Source organism: Pezoporus occidentalis, unplaced genomic scaffold (genome assembly GCF_034315485.1).
Source record: "Pezoporus occidentalis ecotype Australia unplaced genomic scaffold, CSIRO_AGI_Poc_V1 ctg150, whole genome shotgun sequence".
NCBI lineage: Eukaryota > Metazoa > Chordata > Aves > Psittaciformes > Psittacidae > Pezoporus > Pezoporus occidentalis.
Genome location: NW_026913317.1, coordinates 875,224 through 894,920, shown reverse-complemented (window position 1 = coordinate 894,920; position 19,697 = coordinate 875,224). Strand labels below are relative to the sequence as shown.

The 19,697-nt window shown below is 36.1% G+C and overlaps 1 protein-coding gene across 4 annotated transcripts in view; it reads right to left on the bottom strand.

The window, feature by feature from the left end:
• KCNH7 (potassium voltage-gated channel subfamily H member 7) overlaps positions 1 to 19,697 on the bottom strand; it is a 244,992-nt gene that overhangs the window by 62,456 nt on the left and 162,839 nt on the right. For 3 of the 4 annotated variants that reach the window (XM_062611040.1, XM_062611041.1, XM_062611043.1), the window contains 3 exons: positions 17,494 to 17,922; positions 13,574 to 13,594; positions 9,643 to 9,857 (listed from right to left, as the gene is read on the bottom strand). In XM_062611040.1, the coding sequence (XP_062467024.1) occupies positions 9,643 to 9,857; positions 13,574 to 13,594; positions 17,494 to 17,922 (665 nt within the window). The remainder of the gene's footprint in view (positions 1 to 9,642; positions 9,858 to 13,573; positions 13,595 to 17,493; positions 17,923 to 19,697) is intronic. The other variant, XM_062611042.1, reaches the window with a different exon arrangement.

Here is a 19,697-nt window from a genome sequence, read left to right as displayed (position 1 = left end):
TATGCCTAATGAACATATGCTAACCTGATTCACTTAAAGGAGACATTTAGTCTTAGCATTCTGCTCAGGTTCCTCTCTTCACTCTGCTTGTAGGAATGCTTAGTGTATTACCCAAACTTCTACCAAATTTGGTCAGTAACATTCTAATCAAAAAGACATTTGGCAAGGGGAGATGGAACAGATTGCATACACATGTAAACACAACGTGATGATACAAATCACATTCACTAGCAAAACCAACCTATAAAAGCATGATCCAGAATCCTAGAACTACCCATTCAATTCATACCAGTTAGGCAGACAAAAAGGTGTAGTTGTAGCCATAGACTGGCAGACAAACTTGCCTTTCCTCAGCCTCTAGCTTGATCTTACATTAGAATTTTTTTTGTTTTTTCTTTTTTTTTTTCAATGTAAAAACATATTTTGGTTTTTGGTTTTGAGAATTGTGGTAAGACAAGGTAGGACATTCATGATGATTCCTCACTAGCTACTGTGGTACTCTAACCAAAATGTGTCAGCACAGCACCAATGAACCAAAAATAACCCCCTGAGAAGCTCTGTCTCACCTGTGTTATGCTAAATGAAGTTCATGTTCAGGAAAGAACAGGACCTTTTATTTATGGATTTAACCAGGCAGATATGGGAATCTTTTCAGTACTATGGCTGGTCACATGTGTGATTGCAGGCATCAAAAGCTCAATCCAGTGGAAAATTGCCTAGGACAGAAGCCTGACTGTAAGCTTTAATATTCTTTGCTTTCTAGACTGATTAATTTATCACATCATTGTGTAAGCTACAGAATGGGTCATTCACTATTGAGTTTCCTTAGCTTACTTGATATTGTAGGTGTAAAGACAAAAAGTAGACAGCGTAGCATATTTGGAAATTACTATCCTATACAGAACTTATTTTTCAAGCTTTGTTTGAAAGCCTAAAAGGAGGCTACAGTCTGCGTGCTATCCTAACAAAATTAATCAAAATAAATTAGCTGGCCTCTAACAAGTTCTATAGGATGACCATGAACCACAGGCACTGATTTCTTGCTCACTTCCAAACATCATTAGAGACTAAGCTGCAGCAAAAGGCTCTCCTTTGATTATAGTTTTCTATTGTTAACCCACCTACAAACCCTATGAACTATGCTTCTGTGAACAGAACAGATTGGTACAGATGAGAGACCATTCCACACAGCAGTTCTTTTGTTTCAAAAGAGAGTAGGTTTCTTCATAATTAATAGAATTATAGAATTTTCAAAGAAGATGGCTACTTAGACTAAAAAAAAAAAAAGAAAAAAGAAAAGCTGTGAAATGAACTTTTCTTCTCATTTAATGAATGTTTCTCATTTATTAGTAGAAGTCTGAACATGCTGCCTGGAGCTGAACATATCTTCTCATGCCAGCTTTCAAGATGAAAAGTAGTTATTGCAATTTTCATATTTAAAAAGATGCTGTCTTAATGTAAAATTAGCGATCCTTTGAATAGTAAACTTATGCTTGAAAATACACCTGAAGTACCTTAAAGACAATTCCACCATGCGCAGAATGACATATTTGTTCAACTGTTGAAGAAAAAAAGACTTATCAAAGATAAATCTAATAGAAGGCCACCCTGATATTAGGAAAAAATTCTTTGAGTTCTCCATGTACTGTGAATACCAAATAAATATTCATGCAATTCAGGTATTTTATTTCAGATAGATCTGAATTTTATTGTATATTCCTATACTCTAGATGGCTTGAACTAGCCACTTTCAGTAAATATTTTCTAGAGATTTTTGTTGTGCAATGCTCATTAATTTTGTGCTAAGTAACACAACTATACCACCCATAACACTCAAAAAATGCTTCATAACTACATGTTATCACAGTGATTAGCAAGCTATTGCATGAAAACAATATTTGGGATTGAATGACCCTTTGATTTTTGATTCATACAGATGGTTCCAAGTTTTTCTCTTATTGTGATTTTATTGATTTCTCACAATAATTTAAAGAATTTTCCTCCTTTTTTTTTTTATTTTTCTGAAAAGTATTGTCTCTGAACTATTCTGAGTACACACTTTTCTACTGTTCTATTACCAGCTACATTATTAATTACATTATTAATTTTAGGGGCACTCAGAATTCATCAAAAAACATCCTGGGCTGACTTGGCTTTAATGGTCTTTTCTTTTTCTTACTGTTTCTAATCCTATGAAATAAATCCCAAGCTGTAATAAACCCTAACCAAAAATTATTTTCGTCAGATGCCAATACATCAAACCCAACCAATCCACATGCTTCTTCCCTGTCCCCGTTCCAAGCTAAACAAATAATAGTTATGCTGCTGTTTCTCCTTTATACTCTTAAAGCCACCTGGTTTCTAATCAGCAGTAGAAGATAACTGCTTTATAATTATCACCTTACTAGCTGCAAATTGCAGCAACTTTCTGCTCTCATATTTAGTTTATTCCTCATTTCTCTCATTAGTGATGTGTAGGAACCTAATTATTTCCTTGAAAAACTTAATCTTTCAAATTACCCACCATTTTTTCACTTTGCATTTTAGATAGTATTACATTTAAGGGAAAATGTGTGACTTGCAAGGAATGAATATTAAATTCTTAGCAGAACATATCTGCTTTTTTTGTCTGATGAAAATGACTTTTAAGAGGGGTGAATATGTAATTTCAGGTATATGATAAATATTGCCAGTCCAGGTTGTGGCATTTTGTGGCTAGATCCAGCACTGATACTACAGTGGGTACATGTGAGGTGGCTGGCACTAGAATGGAATTCAGAACACAGACTGTTTGAAGGGCAATGACAGACAGGGAAGAAAGAGTCTGGAGCCTGAGTGCCTGGTACCCAAGGTTATTTCTGTGGATTTTTTAACAGATGGTCATTTATGTAAGATAAGTAATAGGCAAAATACTCTGGGACTGCCTCTTTTTAAGTAAGCACCCTAAATGTTAGCTATACCATCAATATTCCTTGCAAAACGCCAGCTCCCTCCAGCCCATGAGATCCCCAGCCTTCTACCTTCTTCCCTCCCTCTTTCTGCACACCAGCTGCTATTGCTGTCTATCACTGGGTGTTTTTCTCTAGGAAAATGTATGCTTATACAGACATAAACATAGAAACTGTTTCCTGAGTTAACACGGTAGCCTCCTGACTTTGATATAAACTTTGAAGTTATGCTGGTTTGAGTAGGAGGTTGGGCTAGATGGCCTCTAGAGGTCTCTTCCACACTACATTTTTGTATCATTCTAAGGTTAAGTGAAAGAGATTGTGACTCATTTCATGGCTGTTATAAGGCAACTTTAACCACATGTGTGAAAGATATTATTTCAGGATGTGAATGCCAAGTGGATCAGAGGATTCTGCCAGTTCTGTGGATCTCACTGGGGCTTGACAAGGGCTAAACAGGGGCTTAACTTATTGCAGTTCTTGGTGGGACAGTTCTGTTGGGTGTCAAACCTATGGTTTCAACACAGTAACCTACCAAGTGTAGAAACTTCCGAAGTCAATCCACCATGAAGTGGGAGTTCTGGACTTTAGAACTCTAGTCTAGAGAAATCAGGTTTGCCTAAGTGCTGCCTACACCTTTATTTTTATCAGTATTGCTTATGTTGTAGGGCATTATTTCTTACACTGTCAACATACTCAGAAGATTAATTATGTGCAAACTACAATGAACTACAATGCAGTCTGATGGTCTGTGTCTGCCTATTCCCCCTCCCCCCCTTCTCCCTCGCTTAACACAAAAGAAGAATGTTGCTTTGGAAAATGGACTAGCATTAATAATAATAATAAAAGAAATCATATATTCCATTCCATGTTAGCATCACAGAACAGATCACTGAGTATTTGGTTCAAGGTAGTAACAAAAAAGAGATCACACAAAACACTGATTACGCAAAAGTATAATTCATAGGAGTTACTGGATACTTTTTCCCAAGTCAGCACAGTCAGGCAATCCCTTTTTCAGAAGGGTAGATCTTGGGGGAAGGACATGGACTAATTAAGGATGCACCCAGGTTACGTGCTTCAAAGCAGCTGGGCTTTCCGACTGCTCCATTTCTACCATATGTTGTGAAATCTTCTCAAAACACTGCAGCAGTTCAGATGCCTTAGTCTATTCAGCTGTCACAACAAGAAGAGGTTCTATTGGAAGGAAGGAATATTTTGTCTTTCCCAGTTTCTGTGAATATGTAACTATAGTGGCCATTTTATTACTTGATGCAATTGCAAGTAACTCCAATGAAAATGCCACGTTTTCTTCTGAAACTAATCAAAACACTGGGCTTTATTTTCTGCTTCCTTGTACTTTGCATGGCTACTTGCTCTGCTGAAAAGAACCTGTTCTCCAGTTTTGGTGACATCTTTCCACAGGTATAAGTAACTACCCCAAGACTGGGGTATTTTTATTAGTTTTGCCATCACCATGATGTTCTCTACTTCTTTTCACATACAGTGTGTCACACCTCCTGAATGGTAATGAAATTACACACATATAAACTATTTCTATAAATACACCTGTAGTAATTACAAATATTAATTCTATAATGACAATAAAAGATGGAATTTTATTGCATGAGGGTGCTAAGTGTGATTGTAAACAAAGGGAATAATTCCTGCATAAGCTATGTCAACTGATGATTGAGAACAGGAAGAGTAAATAATAGAAAAAATAAAATTCTCACTTCATTAGGAAACAGTAATATAAACTTTCCATACAGTATCTAGGGAATTTTGGCTCTGCTTACCCTTCGATTTCATTATTATATATGTGCCTGGCTCTGTAGTTGGAAGACATATCAAAATTGTTTTCCCTTAATTCAGGATTTTCTTCTTCAGGTCAGCTTGCATTCCAAAATGAACAGTCTTGAAATGTTGTTTGTGTGAGCTACTGCATGATGTTGTAAACAGCGTAGTGTGTCAGCTGAATCAGACTGCTGAAAAAGTATAGATCAATAATTTGATTTATATTTAGGTCTTATATTGCTCCTCTCTGTCCTAGATCCTGCTAGTCTTCTTTTAGACTGAAAACCTGAAGGTCAGTTTGAAGTCATGATCACATAATAGTTCTTTTTATATCGATAGCTGAGACTGGCCTAGGGGGATATTTTTACTTATTTCTTAATCTTTTGGGGAGCAGAATAGAGTCTGGCCAGATTACAAAAACATGCAGTGAAACTACAATGTCTGTTACTTCATACGTAACTTCAACCTTCACTGAGAGGACAGAAGAGCTGTGGGTGTTCAGCGTGCCTGCAAATCAGATTACATTCTCAAATCATCAGTGTAGTCCATTAAGGTATATATTTATAGTTCTGCCATATAACCAGTTTCGGTATATATTTCCTATAGGTGGTGGATGATGAAACCGATTTTAAAAGTATTATTTACAAGATGATTAAGGATCATAGAGTTTTACATCCCTGTAAGTCAGTTATTGAGACAAATCATAAACAACAGACACACACTAGGTCTTTCAACCACATGTTATATCTCAACAGTGATAAATTTCAAAGAGATCAATAATCTCTGAACGTTAATGATCAGGGCCCACAAAACAGTTTTTCTTAAACTACACAACAAAGAGATAATTTATAAGCTTATTAACTAGTCCAGCTATAGTTTGTTGCCAGTGTTAATCTATGGGTATGCAGGAATTCTCTCTTTTCTTTGAATATAAGCAAACGTACTGCTTATCTATGTACTACATATGTAATCTTCATGATGCTCTGAGTCTGTCCACAATAGCATTCACAGCTTTGGAGTCATAAATCAGCATGAACTGCATGTGTAAGAACATTTAAAATAGATCAGTATTAAACAGAGTATAAAACTGCTTACTCTTGCACATATACACACTGTAATTGGAAGGTGAGGAGTCTTCTTTATGAATTCATCAAAAATGTTACGGTTCAGATGGCAAATTTTTGTCCCACTGCTTTGTTTAATAAAAGTCTACTTTTTATACTTCAGGAAAGACGTGTCTCTTTCTAACAATCAGTGTCAGGACCCCAAATGAACCTGTCAGTGCAGAAGAGTGCAGAAATTGTACTGCGCCCTGAACAGACTGTATAATAAAAAAATAACATAAAGTAATAATAATAAAAAAAAATTTAAAAAGTAAGTTGAGACTCTTTTAGAAGAGAGTCTAGCTTAGCACCTCTGGAAATTATAATGTGAAACATTAAAAGAAAAAGCTTTTAGTAAAGCAGATTTGAAACTTAAATTTTACTTTAGTGACATATGTCTACATTGAGATACGACAATGCCAATTTTTCAATAGGTCTTATATGGCAGCTATTACTGGGCTAGTCTTCTGAGGAAAAGTCATTGTTATACTGAAATGGGCATCCAGAAGATGTTATGCTACTTGTTTTGATCAGCAAAGACCGAGGTGAAAGGCCAAGTAATTGAGGTATCTACTTATTCAGGACCATCCCATGTGCAGAACTTCCCTGCAGGCTATATCTTAAGGCAATTTTCTTCTTTTTATAATGTCCTAAACATTCCTGCTAAGTAGTATGACAATACTGGGAGGGTCTTTGCATTAGAATTTATAACCTAGCTCTTTTTGAAGAGATTCATTTTTTTTTTGTATTATTTAAAAGGTAAGATGCTGAAGATTCTATCTAATTATTTATTAAATTGTGTAGTGAAATCTTGTTATCTCCACCTGCATTTCAAAGTTCATATTTGTCACTGAAACTATCAGTCACTGGCCCACAACATCATCTGTTCCTTCCAAAATTATTTTCTAAACTTTACTCTCCAGTTTGCTCCTAATTTACTTCACTACAATCTTACTGCTGAAGCATTTCACTTCTTTTTAACTGCTTTCTGAATCTGTATCACTTGCTTTAAACACAGTGGCTATGTCTTTTTTATTTACTTTATTCATTATTCTTCCTCTACCTTCTGAAGGTAGCTATATGCCATCCCCTCCTTTTTCACTGTTTCACTACCTGAATTCTCCACACAGTGCATGGTAGCTGTCTGTCATCCCTGGAAAGAAAAACTTCTTTCTGTGCTGCTGATGCTTAGTTTGTGATATTATTGATGCATAAGAGAGAATCCAGAGTGCAGTGATACAGATGCAAGGATCACTGATACCTTAGTGTGGTGCATACCAGAGTCCATGTCTTGGTATTTACAGTTGCACAGTGAGAGGAGCTGCAGTAGTGGAAATATCAGGTTATAGCAGAAATACCAAGTTACTCAGCAAAGATGAGAAAATAAAAAGGTGAGAAATACCAAAAAATGAGTACAGAAAGAGAGATGGATGGATATTTGAATGGTGCAATATGTGACTGGAAGTGACCTTCCATGTCACTAAGTCCTGCAATACCAGAGAAGCACATCATGTTATCTATCCCTTCATTATATTTCTCAGGCTCTGACAACATTTGGAATTCCTGCACTAATTTCTTTTATTAGAAGACTACTTCAGAATGTCACTACTCTGATTACGGGTGATCTTTTAACTTACCATGGCCACTCTATAATCATATTGCCCTCTGTACATTTTTGATGCTGTTTCAAAGATTTACGTGGACTATGTCAGCGTGAACATATTTTAATTATCTCATCTGACATTTCTGCCATATTCTGTTTTAAACACCGTGCTAGAACCTTCCAAAACCACTTTTGCGTTATTCTGCAGATACAAAATGGATCTATGGGCCTATGAAGAGTTTTATGAAGAGATTTACAGGCAGACATGCAGTGAAGCCTTCAAAGTTTATCAGAGCCTGACTCTGATAAAACATATTGAAATCACTGGGGATTAGAAGCATAAACAGGACTCATAAACAGGACTAAAATAAACCACTTTCATCTTCTAAATGTCTATTTCTAATCTATTTCATTAATAACTAGATAACTAGATCTTTGATTATCAAATTCAGTAGACCTAAATTTATTTATATCTTCTAGGAGTTCTTCCCTAATCCTAGAGTTTAGGCTGCAGTTGCAACTAGAACCATTGATAACTGAATATAATAAAAGAAAAAAGGAACAGCTGTGAGAAATTCTTTATAATTATTAAATTTTGTTAGCATCAATGTTTCTGGAAAGTTTAGCTGATCCAAGCCATTTATATTGGAACTTTTGATAACACCTAAGTTGTTTGGAGAATAAATATACTTGTTAGTTATTCATTCATTCATTCATTTACTTAATTTTATCCATAACAGCTTCATTAGTACATAGAAACTTGGCACTCTGGCACTAAATATCCAGTTAGAATTTTGAAAAGAAAAAAAAAAACAGCTAACTAATAAATCAAGCTTGGCTTATGCTTACTTAGAAAAATTATTTTTTTTAACCAAGCTTGACTTTTTGCCATAGTATCTGTGAAAAGATTTTTATGTATGACTACGATAAATAATTTAAAACATATCAAAATGGATCCAGAAGTGATCAAATCTCTCACAACTGTCCAGGGAAAAAAGCACAATGGTTGCAGATTCAAGTTATGTATCAAAGACAAAATATATAAAAGATAAAAATCCAATTACTTTTTAGGTAGTAACTGATCTTGAAATAGAACTGGTAGAACTTTTATCTCTATTTCTCTAGGAGGGTGTACAATACATTCCTTGTTATACCCATCAAAGGACTAAGAGCATGGACAACATCTGGCCTAGTACCACTGCAGAGAAGCTGCAGCCTGTTCTGAAGGCAGATCAGCAGTAAGTCAAAAGCTGCTCTTGACAAGATCTTCCTTATACAATCTCTATCTTCATTCTAATACAAAGCGCTACTAACTTCTTTCCGCCTGTCAGTGGATGATTTCCAGGGCCGACACTCTGCTTACTAAGGCTATAATTGGAGCTAGATGATCTTAAGGTTCTTTCCAACCCTAACTATTCTATGATTCTATGATACTGTCATGTCTTAATATTTTTTTTCAGTATGCTGTACTTCGGTAACCTGTCCTAGCCAATCTCCACATACATTACAACACAAATGTAATAATGACACTGAATAGAGCTGAATATTTCTATTTCCTTCAGAGGGCATTGTATCTGTTTTAGAGTGAAGAAATATGCTATCTTGAATTGTTTTCAGTTTTGTTTCAATTGTATGCCTCATTGCCAAGTATGACAGAATATATCATATATTCAGTCCATTCAGGTATCTGCTTTCCATTTTAACAGCCTTTTTGATATACACATGTAGAAGGGATGCACAGGAAAGAGCATTATGAGAAGCCAAAGAAATGGGACAGAAATTACAAGACGTAATTGCGATCCTCATAATAGTGGCACAATCACTGACATGTATTATCCTGATGTGCTTTGCACTAGTCAGTAATTCGTAAAGCTGAGAAAAAGAAAAAAGAATGAAACTAACATTTATGAACGACAGGAATCACTGACATTAGTGGACTTATTTGGAGCACTTTGTGCAGCTTTTATCATTGAAAAACAGACGAAAAAAATGAAGTTTGTTAGCAGTATCATGTAACATGAACTATTTCATGTGTGACTGAATTGGAGGTAAAATAAGTAATGACTTAAGCCCTCCAAATTGTCTTTTAAATATGCAAATCATTCATGAAAAAAAGTATCAATCTACTAAATACACTGCTAATTGCCTCCACAAAACTGAAAAGGGACTAAAATAATGGGTATTACCTTACCTGGGTAACCTTCTCTGTTACATTGTGCGTTCGGTCTTTCACCTTAGGTGCAATAATCGCTTTCTCCGAAGAAGGAGGAGATGAAGATTTTTTTTCACTTTTGATATCTGAAAAGTTCAGTGTGAGTTGAGGAATTTTGTTGATTGTACTGTATTTGTTGAGATTTGAATCCGATGTGGATCCCAATAGACTTGACTTGATATGATTAAAAGGCCCTAAAAAATAAGAACATACACTCAGTATCTGACAAATCCAGAGAAATAAATTATCATTAATGTTTAAGTGGAATATGTCAAAATGACAAGGGATAGATAGTTGTTAATAAATAATTTTACAAATTATCTACATTTTAAAAATAACTCTGTTGCTAATGAGAATCAAATCTAGTATTGGATGTAAATATAAAAAATCCTTTACATAGAGCCCTCAATATTTTTTAAAAAGTCAGTGGATTACAAAGTACGCAATGCATCCAGCCTTACTTGTTTTTATACTACTGGATATGCTGGTATGCTCCATTGTAATGCTGGCTGAACATAAAGGCTATATTCTCATTTCTTTATAAAAGTGGAAACGAGATACAGTTATATAAATATGTCTGGACTGAGCAAGGGCTCTATTATCACATCTGTACTGTTGCTCATGCTTACATGATAGTTAGAAACACCTTTCGGTAAACTGGAAAATTGAGTAGACCTCTGCTCTACCCCTGTTGACTCATCAAGTAACTCCATACTTAACCAATAAAAATATTAACCTCGCATTGTCCTAAAAGCCTTTAGTTTTGGCATGTCACAAACTCACAAAATTTATTTCTTCAATTGTCATTGCCAGCAAAATGTTGAAAACAATAGGGATACCCTTATGTAGAATATTACTGGAGTATTTAATATACACTTAAACATACTACTTTAGTGCCTCGTGATAGATAAAAAATGCAGAGTTTGTATACTTTATGAGGTACATATCCACTATAATTATTCTTCTCAATATTGGACAGAGTTCTTTGTGCAACAAGAAAACAATACAACAGATTAGAATACTTGTTTTGTACTTTCTTCATAATTTTGGTCCAGAAGCCAAAGGTACTCACAGCAAGAAAGATTTTCTTTTGAGAGTAATACTGGTAACAGAAGAACTATGAAGAAGTTTAGGCAGTGAGAACTGGATCCTGTTACGTATTTAAGAAAAAATCCAGGTGTTGGAGTCAGTTACAATGTGTCTGTGTCTGGGATCCAACAGTACTTCTCAGATCCACACGAGAATCTTACTGCATCCTACTACTATTACAGGCAAAAATGTGATGCTTTTCCTTTTGAGTGTTTTGAGGGGGCTTTTTTTGGTCTGCCTAGAGGGAAACAAGAATGGCTGCTATGATTAAGGAATAGCCAGTGGGACAGGATTTGGCCTTTGGGGTAAACTGCAGAGTCAACAGCAGAACAGCTGCATTGTGTTTGTAATGTGTGAACAAGTGAAATTCAAAGCAACCAGCTGCCTGCAGATAGCTGGAGGGAAATATATCAGGCAGTGCTGAATTTTACATCTTTTTTTTTCTTTTTTCTTCTTTTTATTTGCTTTCTTAGCTTAGAAGGATTTATACACATGTTTTCTACCTCTTAAATTCATGTTAATTTTATGTTAATCTGGGCTAGCGATAGAAATCTGCTACTACTCCATTTTCAATTTAGCCACTGTGCAGAAAGGAATTCGAGATAACAAGGGTAGCATGATAACGATTTGAGTACTCTCCTGGGAGAGAGCAATCCAGTGGTTCCGTTCTCAAGACTTCCTTTATTTTGTCCAAGGATCATCTGATGTGAGATAGACAAAAAGTTGTGGGTAAGTGCTCTAACCACTAAACTACAAAATCAGTTCTTCTTTTCCTCCTTAGGCCAATGAACCTAGTATATTATTTTTGGAGCAGTTTCACTGGAAAAAGGAAGAAAGCACTACTTTTCTTCCACAAGCAATCCTAAAAAGCCTGGTACTGAGGACAGTGCCAAGGAATTGGAATATTGTGCTTGGACATCTTTTGGCCCAGGTAGAACTTGAATTTATCTTTTACGTCATCTACATAAGTCTGTACAAAAGTGGGTTTCAAAATAAATCAGGGCTGTCTCCTCACAAATTAGTGAAGTGGCTAATCTGGCTGGTGTGTGTTATGCATGTAGGGTCAGATTGCAGCTTTTCAACTCTACTTCCCTACATAGTTATAGCAATTAAAAATTTTTGAATATTGAGTAGGTTTAGACATGAGCTTGGTCTCATTTTGGGGCCGTTTGTTAGGTGAACAAAATTCTTGATACTTAGGGAACTCAAAGGTAAGAGGAAGCTAAGGGAGCTTAGGCAAATCCATAATTAGTAGAAGATTTATTTTTTTAATAGTAACTTTATAGATGTTTAAATGGTATTGAAGCTTTCTTTTCTGGGATTTAAATTTTTTATTGCTTCTATTCCAAAGGGAATTATTCTCTCCTTTGCTACCTAAAACTCATGCTCTAGCCTGTGACATTAGACTTAAGTTAACTGCACATGGGAATAAAACCTTGGGTTTTTTTTCCACCTTCTTTTGATTTAGAAAGTGGTGATAGGTATGTATGTATCTCATTGATAATGGTAATTAATTGAAAGACATTACTAGCTTAAGTAGAGCCCAGGCTGGCAGCTATTGAGCTGGTACTTGACAGGTAGTGGGCCTTTGCTAGTCTCTCTCATAGCAGAAGCAGAAAAAGAGGGCAATAACAAATCACAATTACAGTTGACACTAATTGGCATCCTGATTGACAGTTTCAGCAGAGTGGCCAAAAATTGAATGAGCAGGAAGAATGGCATGTTTCTGCCTACCCTACAAAGGAGATTCTTTAAGGTTAAGTTTGAACTTAAGTTTTTACAGTAGGATTCCATTGTCCCTGCGTTCACAATGCATTGAGAATTGATTTCACTCTCCTGAGCTGTCAATCCATCATCTTCCACCATCAGTAAAGACATTTATAAAAGTTGTTTTAGATTACAGAGACTGTATTTTTTTTTCCCCACAACATTTTGCCAACATACACATGAAGCAAATGCAATGATTTTGTAGTCCACAAATTGCTTTACAGAATCTAGGTCATGCACTGCATGCAGTTTATAGAGAGAAGACTTTACTAGGTACACACACTTTTTGCATCATGCATGAAGTCACAAACCAGTTTTCAGACATAGCTACAAACATTGCAATTAAACTGAATACTTTTGTTCTGAATTGCTTTCTAGAAATGGAGGAAATCACTTAAAAATATGTTCAAAAGACGTAGCTCAGTGCTGGTGAATAGGAAAAACTGCACTAAATATTATTTATACATGAAATTGGCAATGAAGTTCATGCATGCACATTTTAATACTACATGAAGCTTGAAACCATACCCCCTGCCATCCAAGAACGTGAAACTAGTTTTAAGGAGAGAAAGGAGGAATAAGTGAAGATACTTCCACAAGGCTTCTGATTACCAACTACTTCATTTTTGAGATAATTAACTGAAAACTAAGCACCTTAAACCAACAGATTGTTAGTGGCTCCCGCCCAACTTTGACAGGAAAACTCCTAGTAGCTTCAATAGAAGTTTTACCTGAGTTAAATAACTGAGGTAAAGAACTATGATATGTTCTATCTCTCTCCCTTCCTTTTTTTGGAATGAACTGATAATTAAGTCAGATGGCCATTTAAGAGCTATGCCTTCACTTTTTCCAGGGATTGGTAGTTAGTGCTTTCAAAGGATAGTTAAGGGAATAACTACATGTTTAACAAACATAATTTAAATGATGCGCTTGGCCCTAGAGAAATCAGAATGAGAATGTTGCATTTGAACATTTCATACAGCAGGCAAAGTAACATGCCATAAAGTGTGGCTGTCTGAAACACTGGAAGGTACAGTCTAGATGTATACTTTACCTTTGACATTGCGACCATTATCTGGGTTTCAGCATAATAAAAGTGAAGAAAAAGAGAGAAAAAAAAGACAACTAAAATCTACATCAGAAAAAGCAGAAAATATTGCTTCAAAATATGTATGTAGACTTTTAGTTAAAATGAAATCACTTTGACAGCTGAGAGATAATCTGTAGAACTGTTTGTTGTAGATCAGCAGGTAGTAGGACTGGCTGAGGCACCCCAGCTGCAGGTGGCAGTGCAAACTGGATGACTGAATGGGTGTGGGGCTGTGCAGGTGGCCCTACACAGGCCCCATGCATGCTCATGACCTGCAGGAAGAAAGGTTTTTAACACAGCAGCAAGCTGAGCAGCACCTTTCTGGGCAACACTGAGGAGAAAGATGTATCTTAAAAGCTTCTTCAGCTCTTAGGTGCCTTTCTGCAAGGTAGCAGTGGGAAAGCTCTCTGTCCTCACAGGCACACCCACCCCTGAATCCTCTCATGACATCAACCCTCTTTGGGGAGAATATTATTGTTCTTGTTGTTATTATTTAATATTTTTGTAAAGAAGCTACACGTGTGGATAGGTAAGCACCACCACTATTCACGGGTGTACAAGGTGGCCCACAGGCCCCCCCTACCTGGCTCCTGCAGCTCAGAATGGATATAATGCTGGGTGAGGTAGCGAAGGAGCCGAGGCCAGTCGCAGGACATGGCCCTGCCCCTCTGTGCCGCTGGCCACTGTGAACAGGTTGCCGGCTTTCAAAGGTGCACTGGGCTCGAACTGACATTCACCTGCAGTTTTGCCCCGCTGGTAGGCCACCGCTGAGGGCTGAGGTGACTGTGCCCCTGTCCACCCCAGCAGCAGGCTTGTCCCTGCAGAGGTCTAGCCTCAGCCCCACTCTGGAGAAAGGCTATGGCCTTTGCTTGTGAGGGGAACTGGGATGAATCTGGGCCTTGTCTGTGGTGTTATGTCACACCTGCTGCCTCTCTGGTTTTCCTCAGCTTCCCATGGACCAGGGAGTTTGGGACACTGAGCTGTAATGCAGATTTTGTAGGCTGAGTTAGGCTCAAAAGCTTGGTGTCCCCCCCTCCTTTTTCTTTTAAGACTGCAGGGATGTTGCTGAGGGAGCTTTCTGAAGAGAACAAACTTTCTGAAGAGTCCTGTGAACAGGTACAAGCCTGCAACATCTGGATTGCTGGCATTTCAGGTGAGAAGGGCTTGCTTGGAGTTTGGGTGGTAGGTGGGAGACACAGTTCCTGCCCTGCTTCTTTTGCTGTAAATAGGCAAATTTAGAATGGAATTCAATTGAATACACTCAAATGAATTTAAAATCCTAAATTGTCATTTTTACTGTAATACCTTTCAGCATATAAGTGCCACAGCTATGATAATTTTACAGTGATAGGCGACTAGGCTACACAAATTAATTTAACACATGAAATAATTTGTATTCTCAATTGCGTTATCTTGCAAGAAAAAAATTTGACCATGGGTGAATTACTGTAGTTAATATTGAGCTAAATAATGCTGTTCTGTCAGAATTCTATTATACTGGTTCAACTAATATTACTTGAACTGGAAGAAGTGGAAAAAAAATTAAATGCAGTCCTGAACTGCGTTTTCAGACAGAATAGTAGTTTTCAGTGGACTCAGGAAAAATCACCGTTGTTAGGATCAGTAAACAAAATAAAAATGGAATGGAAAATATATTAAACTTTATGCTTCCTTGTGTAGTAATTTAGCTCACTGGGACTGTAGTTTACTTTTGCTTTTTGTATTTTACTTTTGCTTTGGTCTTTACATCCTCCAGCGCAGTATCTTCAACTTCTGCTCAGAATCTTTGAGTCCAGAGAAGATGACTTAGGCTGAATCTTGGTTGCCTAACTTACATGGATAATTTTTTTAGCAACAATAGGGGTTTATGGCTCACTGTTGAGTAAGGCAAGCAGGACTTGCTGGCTAAATTTAAACATCTTTTCAGCATAAGGTGCCAAATTCTAATATGCTTGGAAGCAGATGGCAACAAGTATGGTTACTAATTCTAATGCAACTCTGACAGCCATACTCTGTCCTGCTGTACTGTCTTAGAATATGCATGTATGACCAAAAATTAGGGCCAAATTCTATACTATTTTGTAGCTTATGAAGAGTGAAGTCAGAGTGGCAGTGCTTTATCAATTTACACTGTAAATTATCACATTACATGAGAGACCATAGGAATTCAAATGAATTATTTACTCCTCATAGTAAAATTTATTTTACTTAGTTTTTAGCATTTGAAAAAACATTACTCAGTGAAATAAAGCTAGAAATTTTTGCTTCTCAATGCAGCTAGCATTAAATTATGTGGTTATTTTTGCATGAGGTTTGTACCACCATAACCAAAGAAACTTATTTTTACACTTTTTTGTCATAGAACTATATGAAGATTGAACAATTGAGCAGTGCTGTAATGAAAATAAGTTCTGAAAATAAAAATTGACAAAACAGATATCTTTAAATATGTTTTATTTGAATGTTGTTTTTTTTTTTTATATATCTGTGTCAATTGAACCCAAGATAAAGCTTACGCAGTGGTCCAAAAGACAGGCCAAGGTTCAACTCTCCACATCCTGATTTCGAAATCTTGGCTTGAATGTGAACATGAAACATAGCAAAATGGTATGGTTTGGGATGGATTTAATTTAATTTTGGGGTTCATTTGAATTGACAAAAATCAGCATCCAAAAGAAACAGAAATTAGAAAAGATGTATTTAACCATTATATTTAATACAGGAAGAGTAACTGGATGGAATAATTAGTTCTGCTATTCTAGGAGTTAATCTGGGTGGCAGGGAAGCATTCGGACTTATATTTTAAGAGATGTACAGAAGCAAAGAGCACTTGATGCAGATCTTCTGGAAAGCAGGAGAACTTAAAGGAATTTTATATTTGCAGTCAATGTATAGGAGAAAAACAGGCAATCACTGAAAGTGAAAATTCATTTTCTTGCTTATTTGTGTATCTGCACACAGTCTTCCACGACATATGTGTTTGAAATCTTAAAATACTCCCCATATATTTCTTGTCATCTGGCTTGAATAAAAATTACACAATTTGAGTCATTAGACCATCAGTAGCTGCTAAAGTATTGTATATGTGGCACTTTTTTTGCAAAAGCTAGTTTCAGAGGTGCCTCTCCATTCACAAGGCTTTCAAACCTCTGCTAAGCTGTTTTTCCAGGTTTCTCAAACTCCCCATCTCTAACAAGAAATCATGGACCACACTCCATGAGTTTGTATAATTAGGAGAGACAGTAGAAAAAGAAGACAGAGAATACATCATTGTAAATTTTGCTGGTTGTAAGAGCGTACTAACACAAAGAGAAAATCACACTTAACGTGACTTTTACGCTAAGTATTTTGCCATTTCATTGAGTATTTCACTAAGTATTACACAAAGTATTTCAGTGGAGTTGCTAAAGATATTTTGTCCAGTATGAGAGAAAATCACATCTAAGTGTTGGATTGGTGAATATAAAAAGGAACACATTAGAGATTTAAGAAAAAAACACTGTTCAATCTCTGAAGTAGTGTTTCATCAAAGATAATCTAATATATGAGATTATGGGACAGAACTATGCAAACAATTTTAACTTGATAACCTGACTTCCTCCCTTCCCCCTCCCCAATACCAATATTAGCTTTAGGAAGGTTGGGCCCTATTTTGCTATATTGCATAGAGAAGGCAGATGGTACTGTGAGTAGCCCCTTGATTTCACTAGTCTGTGTAGACATGAAAAGCAGTATTTGGTGTAAATAAACCTGGTATATTTGGGACCTTAATATTTTTAGTGTGGCTTAGAATGTTACAGGTGATTATATTTAGTTTTGCTTACAAAGTAATGATAATTATTTTCTTAGTACTCAGGGAATACTAGATTGACTTTCTACCATACCTTCACTTGCATGACGGTCCCTAAAAATGTTCTTGGGATGGACGTTAAAGCCTTCTATGTCATGTACTGAAGACGCTCGCCGTATGCTACAAATGCTTTCCTTTGATCTGGAATGGGTTAGCGGATTGCTTGTCTGTATCATATCAGGGTAAAGTCTGTCCCATTGCTGTTTAGGTGATGAATGGTCAAGAGGTCCTGATATATTAACCAAAGGTGAACATTTACTGGGTTGAATTAGTGCTTTTGTATCATCCACTTCTGAAGGACTACAGCTTTCTTTTGTAGGTGATTTAAAGTGCTTCATTGCCACTGAGTCGTCACTGTGCTTAGATGAATCGACTATCACTGCATCGGGGTCTTCCTGTGGTAAAGACTGCTTTCTGTATGTTAAAAGTCTCAATCCAGGTAACCGGAACCCAAGAAGTCTGCCTACATGTCAATACATAAAAAAGAAGAAAATATTACATTATTTTCTTGTCATGAAAATTGCCTTTTTTTCAAACACAGTCAACACGCATAATTATAGCGATAAATAATTGACCTATTCCTAATAAATTACAATGTTTAGCAATGGGATGTGTAAATATGGAAATATTATTTAGCTGTAAGTTTGTTACAGTCATGGTTTTAAAGGATGTAATATTTCAGTCAGACCCAAGTTACTGAACTCAGGATAAGGTTAGCAGCATTTATTCTGCAGCCCTCTTTTTAAAAGAGAGAAGGTATCATTTCTGATAGTCCTTTCTAAATTAAAAATCTATAAATCTATAAAAGGCTGCTAGAACACATCAAACTACTTTGCTTGGTAGCTGTTGTCCTGTAATAGGTATTTGTGGACTCTGTTATTAGTGGAACTCTGTGTGCTTAAAAGTGAACTGCTGATGTATTTGCTACAAATTAATCAGGAAGATACTTGTGTTAATCCTTCAGGGAAGAAAAATAAGTTGTGTAACAGTTTTATTGTAATCCTTTCCAATACTTGCATCTTACAGTTGAATGAAATGTGTACTTTGAATGAGTTTAAAATGAAAAGGAACATGCAGGAAGAAAAAAACCGTGACACAGCTCTCAAGCCTCAATTGCACCTGTATAATGCAATTATCTTTTGTACTTTGCATGAGAGTGGACTTAGTCGGGCTTGGTATATTGAATAGCAGGGTAGGCTATTCTGAATGTGTGGAAAACTAACAAACAACTTTGTGTAATCATAGAATGGTTTGGGTTGGAAGTGACCTTAAAGATCATTTAGATCCAATTGCCCTGCTGTGGGGAGGTAGTGGTAAGAAATGTCAATAGCTGAGAGGAGGTGTAAAATATAGTGCAAATAAAGAAAATATAAGGAAAGAACTGTAAAATCTACAGACTATCTCTCATAAAAAACATAAACCCAGATAGCAAATATTTTAAGGTATAGTGTAACACAACTCGCAGATGGAGGCACAGGGACTTCTGATGTACAGAAAGCATAGTAAATAATTTAGAGAAAGAAATATTTTAAGAACAAAAAAAATAAAATAATTGAAATTACCAGATGCCATTGCATAAACAAGTCTGACTTATATAATAACTTCTTGTTGCTCAACACTGCTACATGAGTGTTTTCCACAGTGAATCAACAGCAACATTATTTTTCAGAGGACATTTTGAAATGTCTTGGTTTTCCCCCTTACTAGGATAAGAACTTCTGTTTTGGATAACATTTAATTTTTTTTTCAGTCAGTTTTAACCACCAGCATTCGTAACTTGCTAATGTTCATTAATATTTAGCACTAAAACTTATCTTCCCATAATGAAATGTTTTGAAAGTCTTTCGTTGGTGCCTATGCCCAACAGTAAGTGTAGTGCAACTGATGACACAGTTGAATCATTTAATATTTTAAAATGAATGTCCTATATATTTAGTATTTAATTTATTTTAAATTCTAAGTGAATGAAAGTGAGAATGCCCTGCACTTGTTAAAGGAAAACCTGCGTAAGAGCTAAAGTTGCTATACTACCTGACTCCACAGGTCCATCTAGTACATTGTTTAAGAGCTACCACACTGTGTTATTTCTCCCAGTAAACTTACTCAGTTTCTGTCTATCTGCAGTTAGAAACTTTTATTGTGTTGGAACTGAATGTTTGGTGTACCTTACATGATTTTGTTTCAATGTTTTTGAAACACAGTTGTACTTTACCTGTAAAGGATCCTATGGGAAACAGT